Source organism: Tympanuchus pallidicinctus, unplaced genomic scaffold (genome assembly GCF_026119805.1).
Source record: "Tympanuchus pallidicinctus isolate F22 unplaced genomic scaffold, pur_lepc_1.0 scaffold27, whole genome shotgun sequence".
NCBI lineage: Eukaryota > Metazoa > Chordata > Aves > Galliformes > Phasianidae > Tympanuchus > Tympanuchus pallidicinctus.
The window spans coordinates 4228090-4254574 of record NW_026294744.1 but is presented as its reverse complement, the minus strand read 5'-3'; the positions used below and the strand labels follow the sequence as shown (position 1 = coordinate 4254574).

At 38.9% G+C, this 26485-nt stretch overlaps 1 protein-coding gene across 1 annotated transcript; it reads left to right on the top strand.

The window, feature by feature from the left end:
- Positions 1 to 1708: 1708 nt before the first annotated feature.
- Positions 1709 to 8462, top strand: UPK3A (uroplakin 3A). The gene is made up of 6 exons (XM_052690619.1): positions 1709 to 1870; positions 2081 to 2236; positions 4793 to 5072; positions 6264 to 6346; positions 6779 to 6911; positions 7491 to 8462. The coding sequence occupies exons 1-6, from the start codon at positions 1816 to 1818 to the stop codon at positions 7576 to 7578; spliced, it is 795 nt and encodes a 264-aa protein (XP_052546579.1). The 5' UTR covers positions 1709 to 1815; the 3' UTR covers positions 7579 to 8462.
- The last annotated feature ends 18023 nt before the right edge of the window (positions 8463 to 26485 follow it).

Sequence of the window (26485 nt, the reverse complement as noted above, 5' to 3'; positions counted from 1 at the left end):
GGTGGATTTATTGCTTGGTGGCTGCAAATCTAAAAAAGTAATAATAATTGTTACCTTTCAACCAAAATTTATGTTGTGATTCTGGGCCTTACCTTGTTTCTCTTTAAAACTGTTATTCTTCCTGTTGTCCATCTGTTCTGACCACCACAGAAAGCGGATGAGGGAGAAGAACTTTCATGCAAAGCATGGAAGAGTATTCTGTAATGTGTAAGTATCTTGTATGTTACAAAATAGACTGTTTCTTTTTCTCTGACATCCAATAGGTCCTGGTGGTTTATTTGCTTTGTTTTAATTAGGCAAATAATATGTGTATTTTCTGTCATAAAAAGAAAATGGCAAGAAGACTGCTGAGCTGAAGTTACCTATCTAAAGAACTCATAATCTGATTCCATGGGAATCACTGTTTGGAGAAAGTAATGATTTCATGACCTAGAAAGAAACCCTGTTGTTTTTTAAGCTGTGCTGTTGCTTTGTGGCTAGAAGCCTTCTAGATTTTGGACATCACTGAAAATGTTTTAAGGAATAAAAACACTCAAGCAGTTGAGTACCAATTTTGTGCAACAAATAAAAAGCACAAGTATTAAAAGTCAGATTCCTAGTAATAAAAGACAGAAGGGTAAGTTTTTTTTCTGATTTACATGAGTATTTTTAATCTGCTATACCTGTTTATGCCAGCAATGGCTTGGAGTGCACTGTGAAATGAAAAGGAATACCAAAACTCTGCTCTAAACACTGCTCTAAAGCAGTGCAAATCTGGGATAACTCCAGTATTCAAAATTCTCTCTCAAAAGTAGTGTGACAAAAAAAGTCAAACCAAACATATGCTGACATACAGAATTTGAAACAAAATGAGACACATATGGAGAGGAAATTACATTATAATTATTTGATTATATAATTCAAATGAATGTCAGGGTCCCATGACAGATCCATGAAGGAGATGGATTTGCTAATCTACCAGTAGCCATATTACTGTAAATCTGGAGTTGGTTCAGTGGCTTCAAACTAATTCCAAATATTCTGTTAAATCTTGCAGATATTTTTCCCTGCTGTCTACTTTAAGCAGGTGGCTTTGTAATCTGAGCTCTTATGTAATAGACCATCCTCAATTTCAATACTCTCAGGTGTACTCTCAGATGAACAATTCAGTACAAGTTCAGCTTTCCCAGTGGCTTGTTATTTATGTTGCTGTCTTGAAATTTACTAAGGTTAAGAAGAATTAGAATCAGAAAACTTCTGTTTTTCAAGATTTAACCCAGGAAACACAATTCAAAAGGCAACTGTGACCTAGTGGCTGGCAACACTGTCCATGACAGAGGCAGTTGGAACTACATGATCTTTAAGGTCCCTTCCAATCCAAGCTATTCTATTATTCTATGACCTCTTAGTTATGGTTGCCCATATTTAAAATTCCAAATCAGAATTATCTATGATGTACGTTGAATGGAAGGTTTTGATGTTCAATCCCAGAATTTCCCTACACAAGAGATTTCAAAAGCTTTTAGGCCGAGAAAGGTAAAAAAAGTAAAACACCTTACAACTACATACATGGAAAAAACCCTCTCTGCCCATGGCACTGCTGAGAGCTAAGCTGCTGCCCACCACCAGGTAAAAATCATACAGCACTCTACCTCAGCTGGAAGCTTGTAAGAGCTGAGGTGATTGGCACTAGCTGAGAAGGTGGGTGATAAGCACAGAGGGAGGTGCTAAGGATGGAGAAGCTTGTGGAAGGGAGTGGATATAGGAGATCTTTAGTAGGGGCTACTTACGAGTGTTATTTTTCTTTTTGTGGCAGGTGCTCAGGAGAGCTCAGGCATGGTCAGCCATTGGGTTGTGTTAGTACTCTGCTGCTTGGGACAGCTTTGTGCAGGTAAGTGATACTTATCTCTGATCTTTTCTCTTGATCCTCTCTTTGTATCTCATCATTTTTCTGTTTGGGTGGAGTTACTGGAGGTCTTTTTTTGTTTTTTGGTGTGTGTGTATGATTTTTTTTTTTCTTTTTTCTTTTTCTTCAAGCTCTTTCCTAGGACCTGTGCTGAAAAAGATTTTCCAATATTATTTTGGCAACTTTCCTTTCCAGATCAGAGCATGAAACCTCAGCTTGCAGCCCCTCAGCTTGCAATAAACAATCCCACTCTCACTACAATTGCCCTAGAGAAACCTTTCTGTACGTTCGATAGCTCACTACATCCAAACAAATCTTATGCCATCTACTTGTATGTAATGAAAAGTTCAGGTAAGTATCAAGCGTTATTTCATCTCTAGAAAATAACTACATTATGTGGCCATTGCATGCTATTCTTCAGAATTTGATGGGAGCAAGAATCAGTGGAAGAAAACAGAAAAAGAGGTAGCTAAGTTACAAGTAAGCTTGGCCTCTGGTCTCAGTTTTTTTTTAATAAGGTCTTACTATAAAATAGCTATTGGAATTCCATGGTACTGATTAAAGGTGTGTAAGCTGACTCTCTGTAGGTGTGGAACAGCACCATCGGTTATAAACAGTTTGCCCTCATCTTGTTAATGAATCCAACTGGATCAAAGTCTGATACTTTCTCTAAACGTGAATACCTTGAATAAAAACCCCAAATCCCCTACGTAAATACGCTGAGAGAAGATGGGTAACCTCTGCTGTTTGTTTTACAGTTAAGGTTGCATAGACCCAGTTTGTTTGTAACTGAGACAAGTTACACTCATCTTATGAGCAAAGATGCTCGGCACATGGGTTCATTCGTAAAGTTAATTTCATAATTGCTTGTCAATGAATCATTGCTGGCCATGACCAAGAGCTTCCTTCACTGTTTCCTGCTGTTCTGACCGACTGTACAGACTGCCAGCTAGAGATGCTCCTTAAGCTGACAGGAATGAATGACTTTATAACATACTGTTGCCCCCGAATGCCATCTGCAGCTTCCTTTCTTGAGGAGAGTTCTTGTGGGGTGGGAGGGAAGAACAGGTCAACAGCTCAAAAAGGCTAAAGCGTGCACTGCTGAGTGATGCTCTTGGAAAAACTGGAAAGAGTTTTCTTCATTGCCTTGGAATAGTTGAAACCTTAACCAAATAGACTGTCTGATACAGCTACCAGTGCAATTAGTGTGTGCTGCTTTTTGAGATGATTCCCAGTAATGAAGTACACCTCTTTGCACGTCTAAAACAAATTGCAAGTACATTATGTGACTATAAAAAGCTACAATGACCTGAAAGCAGTTATAACTGCAAATATGCATCTGGATCTGACATTTTGTGTTAGAAAAGACATCAGCCACCCTGTCTCCTATAGATTCTGTGGGAAAAGCTCTCTAGAGATGGGTGAATCTCTTCAGAAGAGGTTTCATAAAGAAAAACCTCTTCCGCTGCTTTTAAAACAGGCAGATGCAGACTTGTTTCTTGGCAGAAGCGGAAGGAATTTTGTTTGGATTTTTTTATGGTCTGCAGAAAAGCACATTGTCTCACTCTTGGTTGCACTTTCAAGCAGGGAGAGGTGAAATTTTAGATAGTTTGATTTTCTAAACACTTTATGTTCAGCTCTGCTGGCAATGAAATGAATCAGTACACAACAAAACTGAGTGCCTAGTAAATTTCTGAAGAACTAATGTCACCTTTTGGTCTACTCTGGCTAATGACACTATCAGACTTGATCTATCTAACAAATTGAAAAAGCAAACAAAAAAACTGCTTAGAGAATAGCTCACCACAGCCATGCTGAGAGTTACTGAAAGAGGACACTGGGAGAGCAGGAAGACCTAGGTGTAATTATTCAAATTTAGGGAAGACAGCCCCAGTAACTCATGTCATGGCTAGTCTTCACTTCCATGTTCTTGACGCTGTTCAAATAACTTGAGCACCGTTTCTGAAGTCAGATTTTGAACCCTTGTCTTTCAAAACAAACTTAATTTTGCATTGTATCATACCTAAAAACTTCTCATGGCCAAACAGTTGCAAGAACTCTGCTCCAGGAGCACAGCAGAATGCTTGCGAACTTAAGTAGTTCCCAGTATACTGCAGCTGCAGAAAAACTGGCAGTCCCTCAGCGCTGACAGCACTGAACAACTGGAAGGAGCTCTCAGATTAAATTAACTCTCAGTTGCAGAGCTTGGGAGCATCTCTTGACACTTGTGCTTTGGCTTTGCAATAGGAAAAATGTGAGAGTTGGAACTGAACTTTTTAAAGGATGCTGTAGAGTTGGGTGCAGATGTATACTTGGCTTGAAGCCATGAAGACTTTCAGACTTTCTGTCATGTCATCTGGAAGCATTAGCATGCCTGGCTGGTCAGGAATGCAGATGCTGCATCTGCTCATGCATTTCCTACACACTGGTCTGCATATTGTGCTGTTCTGGAAGGTGCTATTGTATGACTGAGGTCTCAGGGTTTGTGTTCCATGAGACAGAATTGTGGCTCTATAGAAACTGCCTTGGCAATAATATCAAATCAGAAGCGGCAGAACTTCTGGATGCTTTTTGGAGACACATGGGGTAGGGGTGAAGAACAGTCTTTGCCACCATAGTCTGTCAAATCCTTGAAAAGAGGAAATGAGAAAAAAGAGGAAATGTGGGAGGGTTCTAATGAAAAATATTGCCTGAGATACATTGTATATGCTTCCTGGTTTCTAAGGAACAAATGTAAATAGCTTTGACAACAGATGAGGAGTAAGCAGTGGGATCACCACGCAGATTGTTAGCAGGTATTTGGCTTCAGGTATTTTGGGGTAGAAGAGCAATTGTCAGCTTAATACAAGATAAAGGGAAATGGCTGCACTAGTTCTAATAGCCTTGTTAAAACCACCTCTCCTGCAGCAAGCACAATAAGCTCTGTGGTGACTGACAGCAACAGCAAGCCACTTGACAGCACATTCCAGCAAACACTTGGGGGAAATCTTGGACCTTACAAGGCTGCCTCATTCGATGTACCCAACTGTGTGTCACCCCCCAAGCTTGCTGATGCGGGAGACATCAACAAAGTTTCCGACGTCCTGAAACAATACCTCTTCAGAGTTGGGGATGATGGGACTTGTTTGTATGACCCAAACTTCCTAGACGTCTGCAATCCACCTCTTGCACCAGACACAACATACAGGTATAACTCTTATTTCTTACAAGGTGATTGCTGCTCTTAAAACTCATTTAAGAACGAAAATCTACTCTCTAGAGTTCCCTTATGATAGTATGATGTGAATTATCAGTACCTTAATGGAGGCTGAAATGCAGTATTGCAATGACAGTTATAAAGAAGGCTTGACTTTGGTCTAGCACTCTGCAGATCGTGTCCTATGGTGTTCTTGCAAGCGTGAGCTCTATTGGGTTAAATTTGTGAGTCAATAGGAAAACTCAAGTGTGAACTTCTGGATATATACTTAAATTGAAGCAGATGATTTAGGGACAGTATCTGACCAGAAACTGATGGAAGAAGTTTGAAGAATGAAGTTGAGAATATTCACCATGTATTTTGTGCTAGATGGGTCTGCCAAATAGCAGACATGAGTTTGGCCCTGCTTGATTTGTTTTGAAGAAATTGTGGGAAGCCAAAGTTTTCTGCAACCTCCTGCTCCAGGAAGGTCTCAGTGTAATTGGAGACGTCGCAGTAAGGGCCAGGCAGCTTGCAGGCTTGTCCAGCCCCTGCTGTCTGTTGAAGTGAGCCATCTGGGGAGCATGGGCACACTCACTGCTATTACCCAAGATTCTGGGTTTTGCTGTTATCCACTATTTAAAAGCTGTAGTAAAGATGGCAGCCATATGAAGCTGTATCTTCTGTAGAAACTTTTGCTTCTGAAACAAAATACTATGGGATCTTTTGAGAAAACTGTCTACCCTCCTCTGTCTCCAGACATTAAAACTCAAAGTATTGTAGAATGGAAACTGAATTCCTTTGCCAAATGTGTTGTTGGCCTGCTTTTTCAATGCTTTTCCTATCAAAGAAAGTGCCAAAGGTTTCTATTGTTGGACAAAATGTTTGACTTCCATATGGAAATCAAAACCACTTGCTGCTCTAAATAGTGAGGCTTTTCATAAGGGAATAGCAAACTGGGAAAAACTAGTTTTGGAAAGCTAATACCTGCCAAGGCTCATAAAAATGGAGTGCAAACTCTACATGTCATAGCACAGAATGCTTCTTCTATTAATACTATTTGTTCCTTATAAGGTCTCTGAAAATAGTTATCTTTCACTGTTTCTGCCTAATGCTTCAATCAAAAACGGGAGTCTGAGTAGCTAATCTACAAAAGGAAGCTGAACATTTGAAATACCTAATTTAATGCTCTCTTCCCCACAGGTTTAAATACATGTTGGTTGATAACACTGAAGGTGTCATGAAAGACCAAACTCTTTGGTCTGATCCAATCAAAACCAGAAAAGGTAAGTCTGTAGTTTTGCTCAGGTCTTCTGAAGTAGCCTTGTTTGCCTTAGGACATTACTGGTTTCCTAATGAGCAATGTCTAGCATTTTTCTACAGCTTTCATAATTCTGTCAGCCTTTCAGTTCTGGAGTAGCAAATACGAGATAATGGTCTGCTTCTTTTGTGTACTTTAAAGCTTTGATAAAGTTTGTGCATGTGATTGCAGACTTGATGGCTGTTCATGTAATCAGGCGTTGCCAAAATTTCTAGGTAGTACAGATACTTGTCAAGTTTATAGCTTCAAAATGCTGACACTGAATCTAAAGCTTCTTCACCATAAATCACCTAGACATCGGTTTTCCTCTCCTAAATCACCTCCTTTCCCCCATTTATTAAGGTTGTACGTAGTGAAAAAAATGATTCCCAGGAACATTCTTTCCATGGTTTTCTAGCTAAACTTCCCATGAAAATTGATATTTGGCCTGGTCGAAGGAGTGGAAGCATGATCGTCATTGCATCAATTCTAAGTGTGTCAGTGTTCCTTCTGCTTGCTGGCTTGCTCGCTTCTGTGTTTTCTGCTCTTGTGTAAGTACTGCTACACCCTGCACTTCTAGTAGTAGCACCTAATCCCCTGGCAATCAACATTCTTTTCTATAGTTCCATGCCACTGTTGGTAGTGGTGTTCGATATGACAGACCAGATGATATTCTTTCAATTTTGAACCTCTTATCAGCAGAAAAGGAAACTTTGTCAAATAATCTTCCCTACCAAGGCTGAGATCAACAACTCTTGTAATCATTATGCACGCTAAAAGGGTCAGACTTCAGTATGGACTGATGAAAAAAAATAAAGCCTATGCATTTTTTTGTGTATTACGGGTTTCCATATATGTAGAATTTGGCAACTGTCTTAGGGGGGGTTAGGTCTTCATAGTGATCATATAGTGTTTTAATTAACACCTGCTTGATTTTGATTGATTCAGCTCTTCCATAGGATAAATAAATTACCATTTTGAATTAATAAACAGTGATTATTAAAAAAATAAATCTGTAGGCTTCTCATACTAAATGTTGTAAGTAGCAATTGGCCTTTGCAAAATATACTGACAATAGGCTCCACTCAGTCTCTATTGGAGCTTACTGAATTCTTTCCCATAACCACTAGGGAATCAGAAGATCCTTCTGCAGAGACAAAGGGCACATCTGGGACTACTCAACAGAGTGAACTGAGACCACAGCTGAGCTCTGAGTGAACAGCCAGGTTCAAGTGAAGTCTGGAAATAAAGCTGAAAATGTGCCATGCCCTGCAGGACTGACTCTTCTGCCCAGCACTGGCCCCCTGCTACAATATGCAACCAACTGGGCCTGTACAACAAACAAAAAAAGGACTGTTTTTTAAGTCTTGCAGTAGATGATATCCTGTCTTATCCTAATAAGATTTTACTTAGGTGATTGCTGTTCGTAGCACACGTCAGGTGCCTGGTCTGCAGATGAAGGTTCATGAGATCCTTCAGCTTCAACATTCCAATGATAAGTTGTCTAGCACGCATTCACATGTGAAGTAAACATTACAATAGGCATCTGCTTCTCATGTTCAGATGAATATGACATAGCCATTGGAGTCTCAACCTTTCTCTATATAGTATCTGCTGAAGAATTAAAGAAAAACCGCTATAGAAAAAAAATGTTGCAAGACAACAGTAGGGATTGAAAGGTGAATATACTTATAAACAGGGTCTTCCTCAACATTTTAGTGACTATTTGTCATGCTTTCAATTTTTTCTCTTCTTTCCAGAAAGGAAGAAACTGAATTCCAATTACCCTGCACATACCAGAGTAATCCTGACCCCGTGTGCTTAAATATCCTCAAATTGTTTTGCAGGAATGGTAGATAATAAAATTGCTTCAGATTTCTTCAGAGCTAAGTGTAATTGTTGATGGACTAGTAAAGGTGTGATACTGCTTTGATGGAAAAGCATAAGTATATTCACAGCTATCAGGCTTAGCCTCACTTTTGTCTTTTCTTTATCTTAGGCAGCAGCACCTTCACATCTTACTATCTAGGCTGGTGGGGGGTTTAGAGATGATTCTTCATTTTATGATTTATTGGTGATTAGAAATAAATATTTGCACCAAGTTTAAGTTATGTACTGCTTTTTTTTTACTTTTTTTTTTTTTTTTTTTTTCCCCACTAATACCACCCTGCAACAGGTTTGTCTCCATAAATGACTAAGAAGGATTCATTTTCAGAGCCCTCTTCTGTATGTATGAGCAGCTGTTCTACTGTACTTACTGGTGATGAGCAAAAAGTTCTCACTGGTTATTACTGATGTTCCCCTAGTTTACTATTACATTAGATTAAACTGTCTGGGTAACTGCTCTTTTTTGACACATGCCTTCTGGCTAGAAATGGATGCTCAAGTACCAGGAATGGCTTGGGTTTTCTTGTTTCTTTCTACATTTAAATGGGTGCCTTGCTGCTCTAAACACAATTCTGAGGTACTTTCCCATTCATGTATTGAATCAAGGGACATCTGGAGAAAATTGCACATTTACAGCTCATACTGTCATGTTGAAAATTAGAGTGTATGAGAGATCCTTGTACTGTTTGCCTCCCTTTTAAGCCCAAACAAGTACTTTTCAGAAGTACTTTGTTTTCTCCTTGCTCTGACCCATTTGAAGAATTGGCCAACAGTAGGATCATTAAAATGAATGAAGCCAAGTAAGTTTCCTTTCAACTGCAGGCAGTAAATGCATTCTATGGGAAGCCATATCAGTAAATTTTATTACTGAAATAACTTCATAATTTTTTTTAAGAAAAGTCGCATGAGACTGTCAGCACCTACAGCTATCATTTAAAACAATGGTAGAATAATTCAGTTTTGTTTTCTGTCAGTATCTTTCCAGCCATTCACATCAAGCAGTTTATGTCACCCAACAGAGAACTGTTTTTAGTCAGTTTAATGCCTTTAATAGGTGTAGGGGAATAGCTTGCTTTTGTTTTTTTTTCTTCCCTTGCATCTTTCCTTCAAAAGATTTTCATCTTGCCTGATTTCTTTATGAAAATTTTAGAATGGATGGTAGGTTTTTTCTCCCTCACTACTTAACTGGAATTAATTCTGTCTCAGACACTCCTATATTAGCATTCATACATGCTCTTAAGATCTTACTTAAGATTTTCAAAACTTTTCCAGCGTTCAGTAAGTGTGTGGCAAAATAATTCCGCCTTCTTAAAGCTTCAGATCTTATGACATTTCTTCCTCCTCAAAGAGAATGAGAAGAAAGACAAACTCTGACACGGTTCAGTTCTTATCAGAATTTCCTCTTGAAAACATGATAATAACATGACTAAGGCTACTTTTTATGAAACTCCAGTTTTAGGCAACAAGAACTGTGCTTGGAACAGCCTCGGATTTTCACAAGTTAATGTATGTCAAGTGCCCATTTGTTTGACTGTGAACCATATTTCAGGACTGTGCAAAGATAAAACGGCAGACATGATGAATACCAGAACAGAATCCCAACTACTTTTGCCTCTCTATGTGGTATTTTCATTAATCTAAATACTGACTTTTCCCCCTCTGCTTCTGTCTCCTCACTGAAGAGACAGTATGGAAATTTCTGTTTGGATCCTACCAGAAGAATGTCCTGACTTCCATCCTGGTCACACAGAAAAAGCATGAAGTATAAATTATTAATAGCATTTCTTATGTTTGCAGGTTTAAGAAAGAGAAAGGTCACTGATTGAAGGACACTGATTTTGAAAGGACTGCAAAAAAGACCATAGTAAGCTTTTTCAGGAGTTGTAGCCAAATCTGGTACCATTTTTGCTCAAATATGATACAGATAAAACAAAAGGATGTTTTCCAGCACTTATGTATGTTTTCATTAGAAATTTCAACAGAAATGAAATGGTTGTCTAGGTACTGTAGCTGTTAACATTTCTAGGCTGAGCTCAAGTTCTGTCAATGCTGCACATAATGACTGTGAACAAGCTGAACTTGGAAGGCTCTGAGACTTTGACCCATACCTGCTGTTCTGCACAGAGGTGAATGTAATTCTAATGGATTTAGTTTACCCATAGTTTTGAACTCCATTTCTGGTATCTTTTATTTGGTTCCTGGTACTTCTCTGGATCAAGTGATGTAGAAAAATTAGTGCAAGGAAGCAGTTATGGTATACGTTTTCAGCTGTACTCTAGGTTGAGATTTAAATGATGGACAAATGACATTAAATTACGTTTGCATCACTTATTCCAGTATGCTCTCTGCTGAGATCCCAGCAGAAATGTTGCCTTAGACCTGGTAGCAGATGGACTGACTGCACTGAGATTCTGTACAATTGAAAGCTGAAGTTCTCTGCTATCTTGCATTCCTCTGTGGGTTTGTTGTCTCATCCCTGTTAGGCTGTAAATTCCCCAGGATAAAGACTATCTTTGGGTAAACATACCAGCACTCTGTATTGCTATTTCGCAACGGGATATATTGCAGTGCATAGCTATAATGCTAATATTGACAACAAGTACAGATACTCCAGGATAGAGTTCTGCCTTTGCAGCACATAAATATCTAGGAGTTACATGGTGAAGGCACCGCTTTATCCTGTGACATTACCACAGAATCACAGAATGGATCTAGTCAAATCCTCCAGTTCTGGGCTAGTTCAAGCTGTTCAAAGCCCCGTCCAACCGTCCTGTAAATGCTTCCAGTGTTCTTTCTGACTGCAAATCATAGCATGTCATCTACTCTCATTCATTTCCTCAACATACAGCATCAATATTTTCACATAATGCTTCGTTTGCACACCTCAAGTCCTAGACAAGTTTTAGTAATGCTGATGAAAATCAGGCACCCTAGACCTGTCTTTTCTGTAGAAATGTTTCCAATATCTCAGTCAGTGTTAGAAAACTGAGGTTATTTGCTATCTATCCTTCCTCAGGCCCTCTAAAATAAGGAATACTCCAGGAAAGATGACTTATTTTTTCTAAACAAAGTCAATGGCATTATCTGCATTACTTTTATATCTTTATTGATATAGAGAGTCTGTAGGTCTCCCTAGAAACTTCAATGTCTCGTATACAGAAAGAATTACTTCTATATAGGATTTTGTTGCATCGTGGTCTCATGGACTGAATCTTAACAATCTCTCATGTGTGCTAGAGTAAACAGAAAGAATATAAATGTAGTCAGAAGGTATTGTTCCTCATATCTAAATGATAAGGACTCATTATATTCATGCACTAGCCTTAATTCCAGATAATGTTCTCAATCCCTTCTTTATATAAATAGTGCACAATATTTAGAAGAGAAAAAATGGATGTAACACCAACAGAAGAATACTACAGCTCTGCCCTACAAATTGTACAAACTCAGCTTAAGCTTCCTCCATTGAAAAAGAAGTTTCTGAAAATTATATGCATCAGCATCTTCTCTTTTCTTTTTTCCATATCTTCTTCCTTGATTTTTATTTACTGTACTTATTTATTTGGAAGTAAATCTGTCCCTCTTTCCAGTGATTCAAACTCAACCTCTCAGATGTTTGATAAGCTGGGCTACCTCCCCCTCTGTGCCTTGGAATAGAGAGAGCTGTTCAGGTTAGACAGTGTCTGCAAATATCCCTTTGTTACTTTCACATTTGGGTTTTACAACATAATACACACCATACTGCTGCTTTGGAGTGTTGCAAATGGATGTTGTAACTGAAAAATTGAAATGCAGAGGATGAGCAAATAATAATAATCAGTTTAATATACTGTAGCAGTTCCTAAATACTTAGTTCTGTGTGTCTGTTGGTTCTGATTATTTAATTTAATGGCTTTTATTTTTTTATTTTAGATACTCTGGATACATTCAGCTATAAGATATATTGATCTTTCAAACTGTGTCGTAATAGCACATCTGCTGAAGAATGAGAAAGGAATAAGAATATAATCATTAAGGAATGAGAATAAATCTTTATAAGTCTGGTACTTTACTAATAATGGTATTTTTATTTTGCCTGAATACAGGAACTTCTTTCTTCCAAGGTAGCTTGTAAAAGTATATATGGAATAAGGATGTGCTGCAGTATAACTTTTTTGCCTAGCTCAGGCAGAATTTAGCAGTGTATATCTGAAGGCTCAAGAGCACTTGGAAGAGTTTTTCCTATTTCCCTGACGAAAGAAGGTAAAAAGGATGGTTGTTTACAGTATCTAGTTCCACATCAGCAGCTTCAAGACTCAAAGCTTATACACAAGTACACAAGTGGTAGGTTTGCTACTTCTATTCACCTGAATAGCTTAGGACTTTAATGTGTGATAGAGATGGCATTGTATTCTAGGAGATTGATGTTTTTGAGGGCAATGCTTCATTTCCTGGTTTAGCTGTAAGTTAATATTTTTAGACAAGATCTGTGAGTGTCCACATTCTTCAACTGTTATGACATTTCATTATTGCACTTAATCATGTGATGCTTCACGGACAAAAATGAAGTACCAGTTGATTTTTTTTTAAAATACCTCTTTTTATGACTTTGAGGAATTATACATATGTTCTTTGAAACACTGCAGATTCCTTCTGGATGAAGGGAGTTATTTCCTTAATGGTATGAGTAACACTGGGATAGACCCTTCCACACTTGCCAGTATAATACCTGCCAAATCCACTGAAGCCTCTCCATTTTCTCTGCATTTATACAAGCATAGCTTAGCAGCAGAATGTGCTCCAGAACTGTGATCCTTTCTCAGGAAACATCCCCACTTACAAAAGTTTGAAACCTCGAGCACAGTTGGATTCAGTTTATCAGTGTTCAATTTCTTCTTCTGCCTCCTGGCATTAGCGTAACTGGCCATAGCCCAGCCAGATCACACCAGGACCAGAGCCACAGAACGTCACTCTGCAGACTCACTGAAACTGTGATCTGCTCTTTGCAGCCACAGGAGAATCCTGGGGTTTTTCTTAAATTTGGCTTAAGGAAAAGAATTCTCAGCTTAAAAGTAAAGATTAATGCATTATTGATAGTATATGAGGCAATTATAGCAGAATATGATGGAAATAAGACCATGTGTTCTTATATCCTTTTCAAACCTTAGTTTAATAAGGAGTTTGAGCCTGAACATAGTTTAAAGCATGAGGTTAGAAAACAACTTGAAATACAAAGAATTCTCAGGAAAAATAAAGATAATGTTGTAGTCAGAAATGTGGTTTTCACAAAAGGAAAAAGGAAACTGAGATGAATGTGAATACACTTCTGCTGCATTGTTGTTTTGAACACATATTGTTTGGGTTATTTTTTACATTCGTATTTTGAATGGGTGAGGGGCAGAAATAATTTTCTAACCAGCTGAAATAGAGATGGTATACTTGTTTTCATTAGATTTCCTGTCCATCACATGTTTACTTGGAAAATAATTTGCTCTAGTGATGCCTTTTACCTTCAGTATTGCATCTTTTTGTCTAGTGGCTATTATAGCAACAAGAATGTTTATTTCTTAGATTACTCATATTCCACAAAGTACCCTTCCTTTGCAGTTTACACCCAAACACCATCAAGGCAGCAGTAAGTATTCTTGGAGGTTCAACTACTCCTATCTACTCTGTTTTTGTGTTTGCAAGGGTTTTTTAACTTACTGGTGCATTACCAGTCATCAATGTGGGAAGCATTGCCACCTCACAGGCATTTCTGATATTCACCATAAGTCAAGGAAATGAAAGTATTTTCCTCATTTATGACTTCTAGTAGATCATCCCTGTATGAAAAAAAAAGTTAGTTTAAGTCTGTCCAAATTTTTTGAAGACCTGGTTATAATTTGGCCATGCTGTGAGGAATGGCTGGATTTCATATATGGTTAAAGGGAGTTTGATGAGAAATGGGCATACTCTGTGAGTGACTGAAAGTCACTGCTGGGATCATGTAGGGGAGCAGAATCTGGAAAGGTCAAGAGCACCCACCTAAGCCACCTCAATTATATTGTAAGGCCAAGATAACCTAGGAGGCAGTATAAAAAATTATACATTTGGATATGTGTATGGCAAAACTGGGATCGGTATGGAAAAGGGATGTTATCTAAGAAGGAGCTTAACTGAAGAAAAGGATGGATGAGAAACACAAAAAGGTAAACAAGATATGTAAATGCTGTAACTGGGGCTGTCCATAGCTCACAGGCAGCATTCTGATCATTGCAGCTTGGAGTAGGACATTAACCATCACTGTTCTGATGTTACAACAGATCTGAAGCCTGCTTCCTTAGTCAGTGCAATGCCTTTTTTTCCTAGCAAAGAAACCCCCAGGAGAGACAAATGCTCGTTATCACTGTGTAGAAGCACTTCGCTGGCCCAGCAGCTTCAGCACCATCCTAACAGAGTTCAGATGATGCTTTCCCCATGTTGAAAGGGATAGATACAACATGTGACAGCTATCTTCAGCTGTTTTTCTCCTCACGCTAATGCTCACACAGCCACTGCTTGTGTCTTGGAGAAAGAAGAATATAGCAAGGGACATTGCTTCCCCTCCTGCTTCGAGACTCTCAGTGCCTATACAATAGATCTGCCACAGCTGCCTTTTCATGCTTTGCTTTACAGTTTTATATTCTTAGCTAACACACTCATAGTATACTATAAATATTTTGTTGTGCTTCTCCAATTGCATAATTAACACCTTTTCTATTATGCTTTTTGAGCTGTGATAGACTTGAGTCAGATCACATCTGTGCATGTCTTCCCTTACATACAAACACGTTCTGCGAGAACTCCAGTGTCTTGTGTGACAGCAGCTAGGGATCTTCTTTGAATGCATTTTGATGGGAGCAATAAAGTGATGACTGTCATCAGGTGGGGATATTTCCACAATAAGTCCTTGAGTCACCATCATTTAAAAAGTACTGCATAAGCCAAATGAAACAATATTTTTATAAAAAACCATTCCCTTTTGCCAAATATCACAAATAATAATTTCCAGCTTCAAATATGTGAAATTTACAGTCAAATTACAGTCTTATGATAAATGGCTTTAGACCAGACTTTTAAAATGTCTTGAATGCAGAGTGATAAAAAGCTTCAATTTAAATGGGTAACCTAAAAATGGAAACATATGTACAAATTTAGAGTAGGTTTGAAAGTAAAAATAAACATTTCATAATAGGATAAGAAATAGTATCAAGATTAAACAAATTTCTGTTTACAAAATGGTAAATTGAATCCTGTGGCAAGCTTTCATCTAGGTTCTTCAAACAGCAGATGCCACGTGGACCTATTCTGTTCAGTCTTCCACTATTAAAACAGTGTTTATTATTGCTTGGACTGGAGTGACATTATACATTAAAAATACTGCAGAGCTAATGAATTAAACAAATATAATATGTTAATTTCAGTGGACTCTAATATCTGATGTTCTCTTTGCTCTTAATTTGGTCCAGAGTTAATTTCTTTGTTTTAAATGAAGAAGTTACAGTAAGTGTTTACTTTGGTTAGCCTTTAAGGTGATTGGATAATCTGTCTACTGGACTCATTAATAGTCTTTAGTTTATCCAGCCTTGCACTGAACAGATATGCTGTGAAGAAACCTTCTTCAAGATTTCTACCATTCTATTACATCTCACATTGTGTTTATGTGTGGATGTGTGTATCATATCCAAAAGGCAGCATTGTTTTTGCAGGATCCCAGGCTCCATCTCTGCTCCATCTCTGGTAAGTAGAATAAGTCACAACTCTTTCTCTGGCCTTGTGGGCAAGAGGCATAGCATCACTCACTTCCATTTTCTCTGTATTTTCAAATTTAAATAAACCTGCTCAATAATTTAGAGTTGCACCTGACCACGTACATTAAACCGAGCTGTGAATTTTTGAAATCCTATGAATGTAGACTTACAAGAAAAGCCCTTGCTTTTTGACATAAGTGCATGTTCACACTGGGGGGTGATTCTGGTCATCTGTGAAGCACTGCTGTTATGTGCAAGACAATCGGAGTGTTTAGTAAAATAGTGATTTAAAAGCAGTATGTTCTGGCTGGTAGTATCTGCCACAGCATAAAGCTAGGCAAAGGTGTGGGTGAAGCAGAAATTGGCTATTACTACAAATCTTAGAGAGGGTTGTAGTACATGGAGTTACATCAGGATGGCAGCCAGTCATTAGTGGGATCTAGTATTGAATGTGGAGGTTGATGGCCCTGTATGTGGCAGGGGGATTGGAGATTCGTGATCCTTGAAGTCCCTTCCAACCCTGGCCATTCTGTGATTCTGTGAATTTCATACAGATTTTTTAATATGATCAACCTGATATTTTTAAAGTTATAAAATATGTCTCTAATTAGTGGTAAAATGTCCATTAGGTTGCATGGATTGAAGACTTCACTTTTCTTTTTCTCCAGATTTTCTTTCCTGCATATGAAAAGTCTTGGGAAATTTTCTGTGTTAATTTTTGGAAAGTTTGTATACTATACAAGGAGAGAGAAGTGCACCTGTACTTCTTACAACTGAGTTATCTCAGTCCAGGGCTCATTTCAATAGCTTTATGAGACTTAGCAGTTAACAAATAACACAGGAGTATCAAGCCTCAATATTTACTAATAACCTAGATGTTAAATAGTATGTATGTAGTACATACATATGTATGCATGTAGCAAGTTTGTGGACTGCACTAAATTGAGATGAGCAGTCAATACACTGAGGTGCAGAACTACTATCTATTTTGTCAGACTACCCCTCCACTGCCATCTATCACATGGTAACAAAATGTGATGGATTACTGGCGGGAAGGTACAACCTCTACTGCCATACCACCAATGTCTATCTCAGACATAATAAGGCCAGCATAATAATATAAGGCTCAAGATACCAGCAGCCATTGTTGTTCCTCTAGTGTGCTCAGCTGGCACATCTCTTTCCAGATTTTGGGGAGGTGAGTGAGCTTAGATGGAAGAGGAAATTGCTAGGGCTCACTTAGGGCTTGCTTAACTTTCCCCACATAAGAACATATATTAAATATACTTTAGGTTGTTATAGCTGGCTTTTATGAGGAGAAGTTGAAGTACTTCCTACTCTGCACAGATGTTATGCATTTTCCCTACCTGTTCTCACTCATGAAACTTCAAGATCCTGGTAGAAGATACCAGAGCTACAGCCACTCAAATATATATATGTATTCTATTAAACAAGGACAAAAAAAATTATTTTGGCCTTCTATGATGGAGAGACAGCATCAGTGGATGGGGGAAGGGTGATAGATGTCATCTTCCTGGACTTCTGCAAAGCCTCTGACATGGTCCCTCAATATATCCTTCTCTCTAAATTGGAGAGGCATGGATTTGAAGGATGGATTGTTTGATGGATTAAGAATTGGCTGGCTGGACACAGCTGAAGGGTTGTGATTAAAGGTTCGGTGTGAGGGTGGAGGCTGATCACAAGTGATGTCCCTCAGGGGTCGGTCTTTGGACTAGTGCTCTTCAACATCTTAATCTTTACGAGTGCACTTAGAGGGTGGTGACACACTGGAACAGGTTGCCCAAGGAGGCTGTGGATGCCCCATCCCTGGAGGCATTCAAGGCCAGGTGGATGTGGCTCTGGGCAGCCTGGTCTGGTGGTTGGTGGCCCTGCGCATAGCAGGAGGGTTGCAACTAAATGACCATTATGTCCTCTTCAACCCAGGCCATTCTATGATACTATGATTCTGTGAATCTATTGTTTTCCCTAACCTTCCTCTTAGAAAATGCTGGATTGTTTAAGTGAATTTTCTGGAGTGTCTTCTACCTCTTGAAAAATGTCAGTCAGCTTGGTTAGACATCGGGAATATCAGAAAATATCTAAAAACGAAGTTCCTTAAAAAGAAAGTGATGGGAAAACTTCATTATCAATGCTTATTAGAAGGTAGCCCACAGAACAGAGACATGATAGCAATTCCTGATTATTTGTGAAGAAACTTCTGCCAGATGTAAACAGTGGAATATTTTACCTGATGCCTATTATCATATGGTCAGTAGTGACGTACAGATAGCACGCAGTATGTACTGAAAATGCATGTGTTTCTGGTGTATGTGAGAGAGATTGGTGCATGCATCTGCACATAAAACTTAATTGTCTGTCATCCAACAATTTAAAAGGTGTTTTAAAAATCTCCCAGAACCCACTGCTTCTGGGAATGAATCCAGGACTGTGGGGTGAGCGCCCTGGGCACACTGTAACTAAGACAATATACACAGATTCCTCTGCAGATGATTCATTCTGAGTATAGATAAGGCTTTGGAAGTAATGACCTAAATATTCCATTTCGACGAAAATGGTGCATAAAACTGGGAACGTGCCAGGCATATACACTGCTCCAAGGTTTCAAATACAGTGGGGAAATAAAAAGGGACTGTATGAGCTAGAAGTAACAAAATGCATGATACTAATATATTTTTATTCCTCAAGAGAAGTATCTTGATTAATACAAAGGGAATCCTGCAACCCATTTACGATTTTTGTGATACACTATATCCATACTAATAACAAGGTAATACATGTACAACTGTTTGCAAAAATCAGCCATTTGCAGGTGTGGGATCTGGAGCTTTCCTCAGTTGTATAGCAAAGTTTCTCCGGTGCCAAATGATGAAGCGTTTGGCTGCTTTACCCACATGAACTTTGGGCAGGGTTTGCTCTCTGTTTCTGGAAGAGATAGCACAATGAGGTCTTGTTTTTACAAGAGAGGAGCTCTTAAATGTTGCACAATGCAAACAAGGGCAAAAGTATGTACACAAGTACTTTAACTCTCAATAGGCTTTTTTTAAAATGTGTTTTATGTATTTTAATGGTTCCTAGGAATCATAACTGCAAACTCAGGCAATAATAGCTCCGTTTAGAAATGAACTGTGTGCAAAATTTTATGATTTCTGTGACATTTTATGCATTGCTTGGCATAATGTCCTCGAGATGAGTCATCTGTCAGATGGTAGAGAAGAGTAACTTACCATGTGATATAATACTTCAGAGGATGCCTTCTTTATTAGAAAAGGGCTGCTCTGTAAATGATGCCTCCAATTTTATTATATTGGCCCATGACATCAGAGGCAGATGTCTGTGGTACAGCAACAGAGGTTGAACTTTCCTGCCAGTATTCCTTTATGTTTTGTTACTGTCTGACAGATGATAGCAGAGGGGTAGGCTGACAAAATGGCATCTGACATGGAAGAGTATACAAAGCAAAGGTGTGTCAATGAATTACTCCACACAGAAAAAAGTGGCACTCACTGACATTCACTGATGCTTTCTGAATATTTATGGAAACCAAACAGTGAATGTGAGCACAGTGAGGTGGTGGGTGGTGCTTTTCAGCAGTGGCAACAGCAACAGTGGGTCACCTCCACTGGTGCAGGTTTTGACAAGCACAACATGCAGTCTCTTGTTCATCACTGGTAAAAATGCATAGCTAATAGTGGTGATTACATTGAAGAATAGTGTCTTGTAGCTGAGAATTTGCTCTATGAAATAGTGTTGTTGTTATCCGCTTAATACATAGGAAATAAATAGGAAGCATTACTTTCAGAGTGACTTGTGTAGTTTTTAACACAACTGCCATAAGCAGGGGTGCTAATCACTAAATCAGGCACTGATTCTCTGTAGGGGGAACATCATCTCCAGAAAAATCAAATATGCCTTGTCTCAGTCTTACAACCTGGAGGATGCCCTGCCTGTAATGGCTGCCCAAGGGCAGCCAAAGATTTCACTTGATGGGAATTTCAGGCAGTGGCCTTGTTTCCCTCCATAGCTAAGTGATTGCAAAGGAGGTAGGGAAACATCTGGTTTAAATGTCTCAGAAGGAGAAGAGATAATGGGAGAGGAAGAAAAAGAGGAGAGCAATATGGTGGAGTTGTAGGCAGTGCCAAAGGAAAGAGCAGGAAGTGGCTCTGAACAGTATTTACTGAGCAAACAGACTAGAATTAGGCAACAGGAAGAAAGGGCAACTGAAATGTATAGGGCAAGGCCATTTAAATGGAAAAAAAAACCAACCATGAACTAGAGTGAGGGCAGAGGAGAAAAAGGGGTAATAGACAGATGGAGTTGTCTGTATATAAAAAAGGAGAGACTCTATGACTCCATGGTCAGTGGTAACATGGCCAGTGGACTCCTGGTTTGGCAACAAGAAGTCTGACAGGGGGCCAAGGTGCTCAAGGAAAAGGGATTTTTAGGGCACAGGAAGCCAGAGAAGGGACAAAGAATGGAACCTCGTGCTGAGAGAAAAGAACAGTTTAAGTCCTGAGAGATAAAGAAAGAGGAAATTAAACGTGACCTGGTAAAAAAGCGCAAAAAAGCGCAAAAAAAAAAAAAAAAAAACAACAAAAACACAATCAAAGAAACAAAAAACCTGTATTCAATATACTATCAATCAATGGCTATCCCTAAAAATTAGAGAATGGCTGACTGAGTAAAGAAATTGAAAATTAACTAGGGAGAGTGAGGAGTGTGGAAGAAACTAGAGACAAATATCAACGTGGCATACAGACAAGACAACAAGAGGTTAGCAGGAGCAGAACAGAGGCGATGCTGTGTGGATGAAATCAGCAATACAGAATATAAAACACTTCTTTATAAATCCTGAACAAGAACCCAGGATTCCTGAACCATACCATTCCTCTGCAGTGCCCTGGTTATCTGTGAAACCTACAAGAAGAAATCACCATCTGTCACAAGTGTCTCAAAATTTAGGTACTGACTCCTATCCCCATCAATGCGACTCGGCTTCTGGCTATTTAATAACACAGCTAAAATACTGACTTGAACTTATACACTCAACAGATTCTTTCTAAATCTAATCACTATGTTCCTGTATAAAATCTTGGAGCAGTTCATACACATGGACAGGAGGTATCCAATTAAAATTGATGGAGGAAGTTATTTGACCAAGTCGCAAGCACTAATACAGGGCAGTTCAATTTGTGTCATCAGAATGGTTTCTTGTTCTTTCCTTTCTTTAATTATATTTGAGAACTGGTGACATATTCTAGAACGTACAGGAGTACCTCTGGGCAACAAATTCTATGTTTAGTAATTTTATATTATTAAATTATTGGATTGAATTATTTGCCCAAATACTAATTCCTGTAACCTGTGCTATGTAAGAACACAGCCACAAAGGATGGCTGCAGACTGAATTCGATTTTTCTCTGATTGTTAGCAGCTGTGTTTGACTACAACATACTCCAATGCCTTTCCAGGAAATAGTTCTTGGATGCCTGTATTTAGAACTATTCACTATAAATGTTAATCAGATGAATATCTGTGGTGTATGAACACTTATGCAGATAGTGAATATTTTCTTTTTTATTTCTGCAGGTCTTTTGTTGTAGATAATTTTTAACAGCTTTTTGGTTTGCTGAGAAGTTGAAGAACAAAATACATAAGGCAATGGATTTTTGTACTGAGACTCAAGAAGAGCTTTAGTCACAATGCTGGTTCACTTCAAGATGGCAAATCAAGCCTTAAATTTGAGGGTATTACTAATAGAGTCTCGTACAGGATTTCGTCTTGCTCAAGCATTTTGTGGAGTGCAGTGCAAGTATTTGCTCTAACTAGCAGATGAGAAGATACTGAAAGAAAATGAACAATGAGTCTGAACAAGCTTGAAATCCTAGAAAATTCCTGTTACTCAAACCTTTTAACTCTCTTATCTTCACACACAATTACAAAGAAAAAAAAAGAAAAGAAAAAAAATAAAAAGAAGAAACAAAACAACAGAGTATAATCACCCAGGTGAACCTTCCTGGACTGTCTCACAAGGAAGATTTTCAGCCTGGAATGTATTGCACAGGTAAATTGGCTTTGATATTCTTTTATTATGTTTTTCTTTTCTACTTCCAAGATTCATCATAAGGGAAGTAGTAGGAGAAGACTGACATGTATTAGAAAGCCAGCCTTTAAAATCTAACCACAAATGAACTAATCATGACTGCATTAACAGAGGAAATCTAATTCTAATTATACTGTTTCTTATTAAAAATGGGTATGGGGAATTCTGGAGTGAGTCGTGTTGCAATGTGACTGAATATTGGAGTTCATAACTTCCAGAATAAATCTAATAAATTTAGTGAAAGAAAGGTGTGGGAATGCAAGAAAGACTATTCAGAGCAGCAGCTATGAAGCAAGATAAATAGCATGAGAAAGGAAGGCTGAGAATCAAGGACATCTCTAGAAGAAGAGAAAAGCAAAAGGAGCAGCCTATGGCTCTGATCAGATGAGCACCTGTGTGCACAGTTAAAGGGGTGTTTGTGTAATACTTTGTTGACATGTAAAGGCAGATGGGAAAGTGGTAAGGGAGGATGGGAAAGCCAAAAAAAGGAAACTTGTGAATGTATATAAGTTATGTGAGAACCTGTAATAAACAATTTGGATCGTTTGCATCTGAGTCTGTGCCTCATTGCCACAGAAAGGTTGAATATGTTTAGATTATGGAGCCTTTTGTGCCTCACTGGAGACTTCGAGCCAGAAAAAAAAGAAAAAAAAAGAAAAAAAAAAGAAAAAAAAACAGACTGAATGTTTCTTACAGAAATTTCTTTCTGTAGTACATTCAAGTGAAATTTTAAAACTCAAAAGTTGCCTACTACCTTTTTGATTTTTCTGTAGAAAGTAGGACCTTCACATTATATCTTTTCAAGCCGTTATCGATTACATATTTCTCAAATGGTTAAAGCTGAGGCCTGAAGACATTGCTGTTATAATCTTGCCTGAATGTCTTGCTTTAGTGTTATAGTATCTATGGGCTCCTGCATGAAAGCCCAGGTTCTCAAATAAAAGAATGAGAGAGAACCCAAACATCCCTGAACCCTCGGCATGGATCTGCAGTCCTCATTAGAATGGTAGGATACTAATTAAAATGGTAGGATACATTATAGCAAAGCACTTCATTACAACCTGGAGTTACTGGAGAAACATCAGTAAATTTTGTCTATGGAAGAACTGACTGGGAGTCAGACTGTGAGAGAGCTTTGTGCAAGGTAATGCAGAACTTACATGAAGTTATGCTCTGTAAAGTAAAAGTCAACTGTAGGGAGAACTCTATTGGTATCTGTCACTCATCACTTGGTAATTTTAAAAGTAAACCCTAATGTGCTGTTGCAGTTACATCCTGAGTTATTTTAAAGATCATGTCACAATGCAGGTCTTGTGCATATACAGTGCTGGAAGTGAAAACTCAAGGTTTACTTAGAAAATTCATCTCTATATTCAATCATAATTAAACTCAAAGTGAACTGACACTGGCTTTTGAAAACATACTTTGAATTTTTGATAGTATCTTCCTTCTTCAAAGCATTTTACAAACTATTTTGCTTTCAGAGATGACAAACTAGTAAGATCCAGCCAGCTCTGCATTAGAAAAGAGGGAGCGACTATCAGGGAGTAACAAGAAGCTCAACTGTGCATGTAGAAGGAATTTTATCTCAATCAACAAGGGCATGCAGGTTTTCTGCTATGGAGTAAGTTAAGATATGAATTTGTTGATCTGTTAAAGATGTTTTTCAATAAACTCAATAAATTATCATTGTGAGTTTTGCTGGTTTTCTTTTCAACCATGAGGATCTGGCATATGCATTGTAGGATTTATAAGGATATAAGGATATCAAAACTTATTAAACTGCTGAAAAATCAGACTCAGTGCCTCCTTTAGCCAAAACCAACCAGCTGCACTGCTTATCCTGATTACATCACTTTAAGTGGTATTCACAGAGGTAGCAATAAAGCCCAAAATAAGCCACGGAATGAATATATTGTTTGGTACACTTGGATAAGCATATGGATTTAGTGTAATATGGGAGATTAACCTGAGGTTTAATCAAGTGGTAAGCTTCTACGGTTATTTAATTTAAAACATGTTTCTCACTTGCAGCAACAGTACACACCTCTCCTTGTTGCTTCTTGAAAGAAACTCATTTCTATTTCAGAGTTTACATTTCAACACGTTTTACCATTCTCTTTGCTGTATGGCTTTTGCTACAGAGCTTTTTTCCCCCTATTTCTAGCAGCATTATTTGCTTGTCTCTGTCATACACAGCTTGAATTATAATAAGAAAATGTAATTTAAAATGTAACGAAAAAATACACTGCTGCTTATTGCTGTATATTTGGAAAATTATACTAAAGCTCCTTTTGATTGTGTTCTGTGTGACTATGCTTGGATCTAATTTGGTTGCAAAATATTAATATTCTTCACCCTTAGTGACTTTTACAACTCCTTGTGAGCAAGTCTAGAGCTTACATAATTTATTACTGTTGTGATTACTGTTGCTTTTGAATAAGTTATTGTTGTCTGAGGATGTAAAAGGGGCAAGACGTATTGGGAAAAAGTAATAACATTTATGAAAAAAAAAAAAAAAAAAAAGATTTGAGGGCTTTTCTTCATAGATATTTCCTCTCAGTTTAAAAGTAATGTGAAACAAGGAATATTAGGTATCATAAGTCGAGGGGATGGGTCTGACCTTGAGTCAACTCAGGAAAATATTTAGCAAGCCTTTGTGACTCCTATCTACAGCTGTAAAAATATTCAGAGATATTTATCAAATTATTTAGTAATACATTCCAACTGTACTGCAAGGCAGTGTCAAACAGTATTCCAAGCACAAAAATGCTGGTTTTTCTCCGAGGCTTCAGAGAACAACATCACTGGCTCTTTTAAAAGAGAACAGGTTTGACTTTCAGGTGTACTGAACCCAAAACCCAAAAACTGCCTTTTGGACTGAGTGACATCAGTGAATGGTGAAAGGCAAAAGAGATGGAAGTACTGCAGGGCTTCTCTTAACTCCCTCAGTCTTGAAATTTTAGGTGAGACTGTAGCCTCATTCTTGCTTCACCCTTTCTGTTCTCTATGATCCTGTCTTCCATCTTCCTTATGACTATGACTATGGATCTCCACATTGTTTTTTAAGACTTTCTGGGGACACTGCGAATACAATATAACTGTAATGTAAAAAATGACAAAGTGAGAAATGATGTCTAGGGAAGATTACATGTATAGTTCACAAGGACACAGTGCTCTTATGTAAAATAGAAGTTAATAAAGTCAGTGGGCTGAATACAACTGCACTTGTGAAAGTATCACAGGATAGAATCATAGAATCATAGAATCACCAAGGTTGGAAAAGACCTAAAAGATCACCCAGTCCAACCGTTCACCTATTCCCAATAGCTCCTACTAAACCATGTCCCTCAACACAACATCCAGTCTTTCCTTGAACACCCCCAGGGTCGGTGACTCCACCACCTCCCTGGGCATCCATTCCAGTGCCTGACCACCCTTTCTGAAAAGTAATACTTCCTAATGTCCAGCCTGAATCTCCCCTGCCGTAGCTTGAAACCATTCCCCCTGGTCCTATCACTAATGACACGAGAGAAGAGGCCGACCCCCAGCTCACTACAACCTCCCTTCAGGAAGTTATAGAGAGCAATGAGGTCTCCCCTGAGCCTCCTCTTCTCCAGGCTGAACATTCCCAGCTCCTTCAGCCTCTCCTCATAAGCCCTGTGTTCCAGACCCCTCACCAGCTTTGTTGCCCTCCTTTGAACACGTTCCAGGGCCTCAATGTCTTTCTTGCAGTGAGGGGCCCAAAACTGGACACAGTACTCGAGGTGCGGCCTCACTAGTGCTGAATATAGGGGAACAATCTCCTCTCTGCTCCTGCTTGCAACACTGTTTCTGATGCAAGCCAGGATGCCATTGGCCTTCTTGGCCACCTGGGCACACTGTTGGCTCATGTTCAGCCGAGCATCAATCAATACGCCCAGGTCCATTTCCTCTACACCGTCCTCCAGCCACACCGCCCCAAGCCTGTAGCGTCGCCTGGGGTTGTTGTGGCCGAAGTGCAGGACCCGGCATTTGGCCTTGTTGAAACTCATCCCTTTGGCTTCAGCCCAGCTCTCCAGCCTGTCCAGATCCCTCTGTAGGGCCTCGCTACCCCCAGGCAGATCCACACTTCCAGCCAATTTGGTGTCATCTGCGAATTTACTGAGGCTGCACTCGATGCCCTCATCGAGGTCATCAATAAAGATATTGAAGAGGACAGGCCCCAGCACCGACCCCTGGGGAACACCACTCACAACCGGTCGCCAGCTGGATTTGACTCCATTCACCACAACTCTCTGTGCCCGGCCCTCCAGCCAGCTCCTTACCCAGCCAAGAGTGTACCCATCCAAGCCTCTGGCTGCCAGCTTCTGCAGCTGCAGATACG

Excerpts from the sequence above, each read along its gene's own strand:
- UPK3A (XM_052690619.1), top strand. The coding sequence starts at position 1,816 with ATGGTCAGCCATTGGGTTGTGTTAGTACTCTGCTGCTTGGGACAGCTT. Across the intron at positions 1,871-2,080 it reads CTTGGGACAGCTTTGTGCAG|ATCAGAGCATGAAACCTCAG; the intron begins GTAAGTGATACT and ends TTTCCTTTCCAG. Across the intron at positions 6,912-7,490 it reads TCTGTGTTTTCTGCTCTTGT|GGAATCAGAAGATCCTTCTG; the intron begins GTAAGTACTGCT and ends CATAACCACTAG.